The 11,404-nt window shown below is 47.2% G+C and overlaps 1 protein-coding gene across 1 annotated transcript in view; it reads left to right on the forward strand.

Annotated features, from left to right (window-relative positions):
- Window positions 1-6,794: 6,794 nt before the first annotated feature.
- The window catches only part of galnt14 (UDP-N-acetyl-alpha-D-galactosamine:polypeptide N-acetylgalactosaminyltransferase 14 (GalNAc-T14)), a 181,435-nt gene continuing 176,825 nt past the window's right edge, over window positions 6,795-11,404 (forward strand). Inside the window, exon 1 of the mRNA XM_079996889.1 lies at window positions 6,795-6,958. Coding sequence (XP_079853015.1) covers window positions 6,815-6,958 — 144 coding nt within the window. The 5' untranslated portion in view covers window positions 6,795-6,814. The remainder of the gene's footprint in view (window positions 6,959-11,404) is intronic.

Raw genomic sequence — 11,404 nt, forward strand, 5'->3', positions numbered from 1 at the left:
ACACCCCGTCTTCCCTTCAGTTTCCCTCCCTCCCTCTTTTCCTCTGTATCACTCGTGGTTCTCCCTCATTAATAGAGGCACGCAGACATCCGAGCTTCAATTAATTAACTTCTTTATTCATACAAAATTAAATGTACATATTATCCAGACGGTAATAGAGATGAGATTAAAGGATTTTATACGAGAACACTTAGCGAGTGGCGTCTGTCAGGTTTACATCATGTAACGTAACGTTTTACATCTCAACCTGTCATGGGATGGAAAACGGTGACACATTGAAACCAAACAAACAAAACACCATGACCCAGCCGCTAAGTCATTAGGTCACAGATATGATCAAATTAGCACGTAATTGCAAAAATAAAACCTATGGTTCCCCAAAAGGTTTCTGACTGAGTATCTTTGGATGGATCTGGCGTCCACGGTTATGGTCACTGCATGTGGCCTGCAGGTCCGGCTTGGCCGTCAAATATCAGAATGCGGCAAGTTACAACAGCGCCCAAACATATCAACATGGCATGTACCAAAAATACAAGCCAAGAGCATGGTAACCAGATTGTACTCACAGCTTAAGTGTCAAAAGGCTTTCAGGAATGCTGCCGAGGCCATGAGCTCTTTCAAATACAGGCCGCTGCCATATTGGCATGCCCTTCTTTATAAGTGCAGTGAATGAATTGCAATGCTACCGTAATGCCGGCACGAGCAGGGCCTATCGTAAGGGCACCTAACACGAACCCCCCCCCCCTAAAAACAAATCATCGTCCCGACGATGAGACCAAGAAAAGATCACAAAGAAAAAACTAAAGCTGAGGGTTACCAGCACTACAGGGTCCAACCACCACAGCCCACAGGCCTCCTGTGCAGACTGGTGACCAAGCTAGAGATAATGTCTCTGAGAGCCGTCAACAAAGATTAGTGTGTGCTACTGCTTGAGCCTCAGCCCCTTCTTCTATCCCTTGCCCCCCTCCCACTGTGGATCTTGGTAAGTTGAAGTGGTTGGAATTGATCCCAGCTGTCTGCCTGGTGGAGCGACGCAGCTGTACCTTGGACTGCACCGGCTCCTCCACCTCTGAAGACCAACACAGCTCTGGCTCACTCAGCTCTTCACCCCACTCACTCTGTTTTGGTGCCCCCCTCCGACGACGCCTCCTCCAGCACCTCCTCCGGAACTGCCTTCAAGGGAAGTTGTCTCAAGACAACTGCCCTTCCCTCCTCATCCGATTCTACTTCCTCCTCTTCCAAGGAGGCATCATCAGTACCCTTCACCTCCCCCTGTTCATCTGGTACAACCTGTCCTGGACCGCAAAGCCGCAGCTCCATCCGTTTTCAGTAAGATGGGAACCATCGACCTGGGCAACAGTATAGACTGCTGTGCCAAGACTTTGAATGGTACAGGTATTTATGGATCTTGAATCTTGTGTCGGCCATGAAAGCTGTGACTCCAACAGACCAGTTGGCCAACTCCCAGGCTGCTCTGCCTGGATTGGGAACCACGATACATTTCCACTGAATTCTTCATCTCCCACCCCCAAAAGAATGTCAATGGGCAGGTAAGGGGATTGGCCGAACATAAGGAAGTAGGGTGTATGCTCGGCACTGGAGGGTTCAGACGTGTTGGAAGCAAACACCACCTCATCTCGGATTGTCTGCTTCAAAGCATCCGCCCTGGTCGGAGTGGATTGGCTCTGGGACCCCATACCACTGGACCCATTCTTTTACCAGGGCCCTTGCAACAGTCACCGCCTTTTTTTCTCTGGTGGCAACTGCCACAGGCCCATCACAGGCCCATCACTGGACGGCTCGAATACCATGAAGTCAATCGCTTCCACTTTGAATGGCCATGAAGCCAACAAGCTCCCCACGCTCAGTGACCACCCTGGCCAAAGAAGCCTTGGCCACAATACAGCACACACACCGTTTGCAGTATTGTTCAATATCCTGATACATCCTTGGCCAATAACCTCTGCCCCTTATCAACTGAAAAGCCCTTTGAACTCCCTGGTGCCCATGGCCATCATGCACCCGGTTGAGGACCTCCCTCTGTAAACTGTGAGGGGAGAGACAGCTGCACAATGCAGCCTTGTCTGGTGTCCAGAAACTGACGGTAAAATACACCTCCCTTTTGTTCCAGCTTGTGCCACTGCCGCAGTACTCCTAATGTCCTGCCCGCTTAAGCGGCAGCAACTCAAACTTCATTCTGCTGTAGGTTTTCCATGTTGCTTTTCAGATGAGCGTAGACCCCCGCCTGGCATGTGCAACTGGCCTCGTGCCATTCTCGCCATGCTGCGATAAGAGCGCTCCGAGCCCCTGATGGCTTGCATCGATTTCCAGATGAAATGGCTTGGAGAAGTTGGCACAGGCCAAGACTGGTGAAGAAATAAGCCGCTGCTTCAGAGCCTGGAAAGCAGCCCCACACCTGGCACTCCACAGCTGCTTGAATGGAGTCACACCACACTTGGACTTTTGTGCCTTGGGGGAGCCCAAAGCAGAGAGGGCCTGTATGGATGGATGGATGGATGGATGGATGGATGGATGGATGTAGGTAGGTATGTAGGTATGTATGGTCTGTGATATCCGGCAAAGCCCATGATCTCCAGCCCTCTGAACTTTCCTGGTTGCCGCCATTCTGCTACGGCACGAATCCTTCCGGGGGTCCATTGCCGCCCGCTCCGATGAGATGACATGACCCAAGTAGGAGACTTCATGTTGGAAAGGCTGTTCCGCTTGTTCCACTTCACCTTTAGACCATGTTCCCGGAAACAAAACACAACATATGATTGAATAAACACGTAATTGCGAACATAAAACATGTCATAGCTCAAAAGGCTTCTCACAGTATCCTAAGATGGATGTGGCGTCAACAATCAGTCACTGCATGTAGCCTACGGGTCCGGCTTGGCTGTCAAATATCAGAATGCGGCAAGTTACAACAGCACCCAAATATATCAACATGGCATGTACCAAAAATACAAACCAAGAGCATGGTAACCAGATTGTACTCACAGCTTAAGTGTCAAAGGTCTTTCAGGAATGCTGCCGAGGCCATGAGCTCTTCCAAATACAGGCCGCTGCCATCTTTGATTCAAGAGGTTTATCCGTCACATACATATACATACTTTCATACATATATGCAGTGAAATGTCTTTGCAACGCACCCAGAGATTATGCACAATAGTTACTAAACCGAACATAATAGCTAACCTAATTCCTACCGAGCAACTAACTGAAACTAACTGATTCCTAAAACATAATGCAGGTAGTGAATAGAATAATAGAAATACAAATAAAATAAGACTCAAAAATGTACTGAAATACAGCGTGGGGGAACAAAATAGAAGTGAAGGGAACAGAGTTATGTATATGTGATACGCTATTTGTATGTACAGATATGTGCAGTGAAGTGCATGTGAATAAAGTGAGTATGGAAATATACAGTACAGTAGACAACAGTATGACACAGCAATACAGTAACACCGAACAGAACAGCAATACAGCGCAGTATGCAGTAACCCAGAACAGTGATGCAGTACGCAGTACAGTATGCTACATACAGTACAAGCATTTGCATGACAGTCTTCTCTATAAGTGCAGTGGATGAACTGCAATGCATGCTGCAATGCCAGCACTACAGCGCCTACTGTCATTCCCTCCTCGGGGGCACCTTACACGTATTCACCCCATGCAACTAGTTACAGCACGCTGTCTTGTCAGTTGGTTGCCATTTAAGAATACTATTCTACTCTAATTGGATCCAGGATCCTGATCCGTCCAAAAATAATTTGAGATTTGAACCGTTCATTGAATGTAATTCATTCTAATTTATTTGACAACACCACCGGTGCTCTCATCCATAATGCTTCTGTGCGTGTTAAAAACACAAATTAATTCAAATCAGTTCAACCAGGGGCTTAAAACCCCCCAATTTAATAACAAAGACATTCAAACAATTGCAACTCATTTTTGAGAATTCTGAGCTTCCGTGGTTGTGTTTTAACCTGACAGCGGTAAAATGCAAAGAAAAAACCGACGGCCTTAATTATAACGTAAGTAAAATAATGAGCCACTGAATCCAGTGCTTTGGTTTGGTTAAGTGGACGTCTGCGGCCACTCAAAATGCACCCACGACCCTGTTTTGGATCGCAACCCTCCAGTTGAGAACCGCTGGTGTGGAATAGTACTTGGCAGTCTAATGAGGTTTTCAGGGCAAGTCCCCCTCTAGAAGACCATGCTTTGAGGACCCCCTTAGGGGCCCGTGGACATTTTATGAAGACCTTTCGACTGATAAGAGTACAAATACTGGCACAGAAAAATACTACAGTGAAAGTCAAAGTACGACATGGACCACCCCCCCCCCCCCCCATACAACTTTATCAAATTTTTTTATACAATTACATTAACAGAACACCCATCACCCTTTACCTCACCCCTCCCTCCCCCCAAACATATAGAACATCACCCTCCGCCCACTCAACAATCCTCGACATAGAAAATAATATAAATAATAAGAAACTCAACTAAATACAGGTTCTGACAGGACACACCTAGGATCAAATAGCCATTGGTTAAATGGACACGTATCAATATAACAAATACACAATGACAGATAAGATGTGGAAAATAAAGAGGTAAGTGGAAGCACACGCGCACAGGCTGCTTCTCGAGTGGCATGCATGTGGGCCACGTCAACATTTAGCACATACATGTGACACGGACCTTTCCGTGACTTCATAGGTGTGAAAAAAGGGAAAAGACGGGACAAACTAACACACTAGCCCAGCGGTAACTACAGTAAGTAAACAAAATGACAAGTGATGAAAAAAAAAAATGGAGAAAATAAATAAATGAATTGGTAGAGAAAGATAAAATAAAAAATAATTAAATAGATTGGTAAATAAATTATAATAACAGAAATAATAATAAAATAAATTAATTAATACATACATTGGTAAACAAAGAGAGCAACATGCACTAAAAATAATAAAATAGATAAATAATAAATAACAAACAACAATAAATGACTTGGGATGAAAAGTAATCCCGAGGACATTCGACTAAGAGAGAAGAGATGGATCCATAAGAGAAGCAAGATGGATCCACCAGACGCCTTTTTATCGAACTGAAACCTTCCTCAACTCAGCCTCCGGGCGCAAGCTCAGCGCCGACAAGTTCCACGGACGTTTCCAACCTCGGAGGGTTTTGAAAGTAGAGCTCGCCCTGCGTGTCGCACCACAGCCCTCAAATAAGCAACAGTCATAATGAACAGGTCATAAAAGTGCTGATGCACCTGATGCAGATCCCGAAGGAAGGGAGACAGGTGGGGTCAGTCGCCTACAAGGGTGTGGGTCTAATGGGTCATTGATGGTGAAAGATCTCCTCCCTGATTTTGGGATATGAATATGAACATGAATATGAATATGAACATGAATATGAACATTAACCCTGACCTCACTCGAGTAACTGCGTTATAACGCTCGGATGTGAAGTACAAGCTCAAAGCCTCTCGGGGTGAATGCACTGAAGCTCCTCCGTGACACACACCACCCGTCATGGGCCCGGACGTCACCGGCGTCACACCGTCACCAGGTGGAGCTGCGTCCCCTGCTACGCGCAGGTGCCGCCGCGACCGCGGAGGCGCACGCGCGCGCGGGTGGAACGCGAGGAAGGTGCACGTGCGTGAGGGGGAAATGGAAGGAGCCGCGAGAGGCGCGTGAGAGAGTTGGAGCTGTGCGTGTGCGTGTGCGTGTGAGAGAGAGACAGAGTTGGAGCTTTGTGAGGTGTGTGTGTCTGTGTGTGTCTGTGTGTGTGTGCGTGTGCGTGTGCGAGAGAGAGAGAGACAGAGTTGGAGCTTTGTGAGGTGTGTGTGTCTGTGTGTGTCTGTGTGTGTGTGCGTGTGCGTGTGCGAGAGAGAGAGAGAGAGAGTTGGAGCTTTGTGAGGCGTGTGTGTGTGTGTGTGTGTGTGAGAGGAGTGTGTGTGTGTGTGTGTGAGAGGAGTGTGTGTGTGTGTGTGTGTGTGTGAGAGGAGTGTGTGTGTGTGTGTGTGAGAGGAGTGTGTGTGTGTGTGTGTGTGTGAGAGGAGTGTGTGTGTGTGTGTGTGAGAGGCGTGTGTGTGTGTGAGGCGTGTGTGTGTGTGTGTGTGAGAGAGGCGTGTGTGCGTGTGTGTGAGTGTGCGTGTGTGTGTGTGTGTGAGAGTTAAAGCTTAGTGGGGTGTGTGTGCGTGCACGCGACAGTGTTGGGGGCTTTGTGAGGTGCGCGTGTACTTGTGCGTGCGCGAACGACGGAGTGTGTGTGTGCGTGTGTGCGTGTGTGCGTGTGCGTTTAAGAGTTCGACTTGGGGAGGTGTGTGCGTGTGTACCTGCGCGTGAAGGAAAGAGAGAGTTTGAGCTTTGAGCGTGTGTGTGTGTGTGTGTGTGTGTGTGTGTGTGTGTGTGTGTGTGTGTGTGTGTGTGTGTGTGCGTGCGTGCGTGTGCGTGCGTGCGTGCGCATGCGTGCGTGCGCGTCTAGGTGAGGTGGGGCAGGGGGCGTTCTCCCAGCCTGGACGCCCCCCTCACTCCCCGCACCGTGCAGCCGCGCTAGTCGCACCAGGAGCGGGGGAGCCTGCGGAGCCGCACGCCGCCTGCAGAGCGCGGAGCTCCGGGCTTTTCGACCCGAGCGCGGACACGGAGCGGCCGCCCGCGCCGCCGGAGCCGAGGAAGGACAACAAAACAAATCCCAACAAAAGCAAAACAAGCAAACAAACATGGAGGCGCGTTCCCCGGCGGAGACCTGGTGACGCGTGGGAGCGGCCGTGATCATGCGTCTCCCGCTGGTGGACAGGATGAAGCGGCTGTCTCGCCGGCTGGCGGTGGCCGTGGTGGTGCTGGTGTGGCTGGGGGCGCTGGTCTACCTGCTGGTGCTGAGCCGGAGGAAGCTGCCGGAGCCCGGGCAGGCGGGCAGGGCGGGAGCCGCGAGCCGCAACCAGGTGAAGTTGGGTGGGTGTGAGGGTGGGTGTGAGGGTGGGTGTGAGGGTGGGGCTGTTTCCTGGCTCGGTTTCGGGGCTGATGGTTCTGCGTTCGTTTCCGGTGCGCGCATGGAAGTGGACAAAGTTGCGCTGGTGTTCTTCTGGCGGAGGGTGCGGTGGTGTTTTCGGAGAGGGGCGCTCAAACTTTTTTGTTAAATGTATTTTTTATTTTATTTTATTCTATTTTATTGTGTTACTTTTTTTTTTTTTTTTTTTGCAGAGTAAACTCTATTGCTGAAAAAGTTGTGACTGTATACGCACGTTATCTGCGCTATAACATACATGTGTAGTTCGCCTGGAATGTAAAAGTAGACTGCACGGATATAACATTTATCACCTTCTATAAGTGATTCAAGAGTTATTTGTCACATACATATACATACGGTCATACACATATGCTGTGAAATATCATGACACCCGGTGTTAGTTTTTTGCATAATTTATTATTATTATTATTATTATTATTATTATTATTATTATTTATTAATATTACTAATATTATTTTTTTTTTTTTATGAATAATATTGTTGCGGACCCCCTGCAATTCCTGCACGTACGCCTAGGGGGCCGCCGACCCCAGTTTGGGGACCCTTGTTTTGAGGGGTGGGTTCAACAGAAAAACTTGAGCGACGGATAAAAATGTATAAGAAACCCAGCTCCTCCTCCGCTGCCAACCTCCTTTTTAAACCCGGGAGAAGGAGGATTATGGGTTGTTTTTGGCTGATGTAGTGATTTGGTTTAACGTTCCTCCGATTGGCGACACCCCAGGTTTAAGCGCATCCCATGGTGGTGAATTTGTTACGCGCCGAAATCTCCTCGAATGGAGCGCCGCCGTTCGCCGTCGGTTCTTTTTTTTTGCGAGGGGGGGGGGGGCACGCGTGAGGCTGCCTCTTCCTCCACGTCGAGCCGTTCTCTCTCAGGTGGATGTGGAACGGGCGGCGCCCTCGTCTGACCGGCGGCCGCCCCCCCGGCAGCCTCCGCCCCAAACATCCGCCTCCACGTTTCTCCGTCCGGCGCGAGGAAACGTCCTCAGGCACTTACGCTTCACGCCTCTCGCCTCAACAGTTCGGCCCTCGTGTTGCCGTGACCGCCGACCCCCCCGCCCCCCCCCGCGTCAGGGACCCCATTTTGATAAGATTCAGTCTCTGGGGAGTTTATTATTTAGTGTCTGTGTGCCCTGTAAATTGAATAACGGTGACTTAACGGTGATTTAACCATCCCCGGGTCCCCGAGCCCCACATTTAGGTCCCCTCAAACACTTTTAGGGCGAGACGTATATGAATTGCTTGCCCGTGACAGAGTGCCGCCTGCCCCGCATGGAGGGCAACGCGAGGCGGCCCCCACGCATCTCACGTTAATCTTCGACCCGCGTTGACAAATGGTAGCAAGTCTCACGGCGGAGATGGAGAAACCGCGCTCCCATTGGCGAGGGCGGGGCTGGACCCTTGCCAGTAAAAGCGGAGAACGGCGTTTAAATTTTTTTTTTATTTTTTTTTATTCTTTCGTCTGCGTCGGTGTCGTGTGAGGGCTTGCAGCTCCGCGGAGGCGCAACTTCAGCTCCGAGCGGATCCCTGGTCGTCATGTCTGTGCTTGTGTGTGTGTGTGGGTGTGGGTGCGGACGGTGTGTACCACTTTAGGAGTGTGTGTGTGTGTGTGTGTGTGTGTGTGTGTGCGACAGTAACCTTCCCTCCTGTTGATAAGGCCCATGCAGAGCCCGCCCTGGCTCTTCCACGCCCCCGCGCCAAATTCCTTCAGGACGGCGGCGCGGGGGGGAGAGTCGGGCGGCGGGGCCCTTTTTTCTTTTTCGGTGTTGGTGGGCAAACGATCGCGACGCTCGGCCCGCAGGGCGTCGAACCGCACCCCAAACGTGGCGTTTCTCCTTTCACTCCACCTCAACCGCCGACGGAGGTTTTTTTTTTTTTATCGGGCATCGGCCCAAAGACGCGATCTGTGTTATGTCTGTATTTTGCCGCTGACGCCCCGACGGGAAAAGCATCCTGCGGTGGGGAAGGTTTTTGTTTTTTGTTTTTGCGCTGTGCGTTGACATATTAAGTGTCTTGTTCAGCTGGTGATATCGTCTCTTTATTTACTTAATTTACTTCATCTCATTTACATCAGGTTCTTTTTAAATCCATTGTGTTTAAATCGAATGAAATCTTTGCATCTCACCGACGTTGCTTTCTTCTGCTCCTATTTTATTTATTTGATTCTGTTCTATGGGGAATGGGACAGAATGAAGTCGATGTGAAACCTCGACTCTTCTTCTTCTTTTCGTACTCTTCTCTATTTTTTGGGTGTGGGTGTGATTGAATGGGTGTGATCCTGCAAAAATGTCCAGCGGAGTCCATAGCAACGCGTGGCAACCGTCAAACTTCACGTTCTCCATTGTCATCGAATAATCAATCTTTTTTTAGTCCAGTTTGAGTGAGGGCTGCGTGTTTTTTCAGATCAGATTGTTCCTTTCTCCTTGTTTCTCGCCGCAAAACGCCGCGTTCCGAGCACGGCGACGCCTCCTCTTACAGCTCGGCTTAATCTGAAGCTGCTGATGACACACGTGGGTTTGAGCTCTGGGGTGAGGGGTGTAGTGTGAGGCGTGTGCCGTGAGCTGTGTTGTTTGAGGCGTGTAGTGTGGGGCCTGAAGCGTGTGGTGTGTACGGTGTAGCGTGTGGTGAGTAGGGTGTAGCGTGTGTCGTGAAGCATGTAGGGTGTGGCGTGTAGCGTGTGGCGTGTAGCGTGTAGCGTGTGGCGTGTACTGAAGCATTATGTGAAGGAACACACGGAGGCAACCCCGCGTACACTGGACGAGCAACGTGTAGTAGAAACTGAGGAACATGATCTGATGAGCAGCAGAAAACCTGCCACCCTGCTAGTATGTACATGTACACATATATACATATTATACATATATACACATATTATACAAAGTATACATATATACACATATTATACATATTATACATATGTACACATATATACATATATACACATATTATACATATTATACATATATACACATATACATATATTCATATTATTCATATGATACTGTACATATGACACATAATATACATTATACACCTTACACACATGATACATATTTTTTATATTTTACATGTTAAACAGGTTATACTTATATATGTTAAACATGTTATAGACATTACACACATTTCATGTTATTCATATGATACTGTACATATTACACATATATAGATTATACACCTTGCACATCAAACATTATTTATATTATTCACGATACTGTACATATTAAACTTATCTTACATGTTATAGACATTTCACATGTAATACGCATTTTACATATTATACATGTTATACATATTATACACACCTTATTCACATTATACAGTACATGTCATATACATTATACATATGCACACTGCACATATTAAGCGCATTATACATGGCTTACATATGCGTTATACATATATATGTTACACACATTATGCATATACACATTGTACAACTGCTAAGCATGCAGATGACGTAGTATCAGAAGTCAAATCAACCCATGTTTTTATTATTATTATTATTATTATTATTATTAATAATAATATTTATAATAATAATAATTATAATAGGATCTAGACCTTGAAGCGTCACAGTCGTTGTTCAGTGAATGATTTCTGTTCAATGACTGTTGTACATGGAGCTTAATCACAGAACTGTCTCCAAGGCCACGTCAACGCCGCCAGCATTACTGTCATTCGGGATTAGCAAAATATATTCAGATTTATTGCTCAGATCCCATTTTTTTTTTCTTTGGCTTCTCACATTATTTTTTGTATGTTTTTTAAAGTGGCCAATATCACATTCTGGTGGAACTGGTCACGGTGCTGAACCAACCCTGCTGGTCCGGCGGCGTGGGGCCGCGAACCTCCGCTGGAGCTCGCGGAGGAAATCTAAAAATCCAGACGGGGGCTCGAACCCTTTTTATTTATTTTTTATTTAGTTTCGTTCAATAAATAGAAAATGTAGTAAAATTAAAAAATATATAAAATTAAAACACAAATATGCGCAAATTGCGCCCCGATCGCTCCCTCAGAGGACACACACACACACACACACACACACACACACACACACACACACACACACACACACACACACCGTCCAATCATCTATTTATCTATTTATTGATCTATTATTTATTTTCCCTGTGGCAGAATTCACAGTTTATTCCTGAATCACGGGGGTGGATCCTAGTGCTCTTTCCTGGTTGATGTATTTATTGTATTTATGAAAAAGTTTGTTTTTTGTTTCTTTTTGTAAATGTTGGCGAACGCCACGATGTTAAAGGCTGTGAGCTGCAGATTTCACATGCCGACGGCAGCGTTGATAACCATCCATACCATAATAATAATAATAATAATAATAATAATAAAAAACTTT

This window comes from Zeus faber (genome assembly GCF_960531495.2).
Source record: "Zeus faber genome assembly, chromosome: 2".
NCBI lineage: Eukaryota > Metazoa > Chordata > Actinopteri > Zeiformes > Zeidae > Zeus > Zeus faber.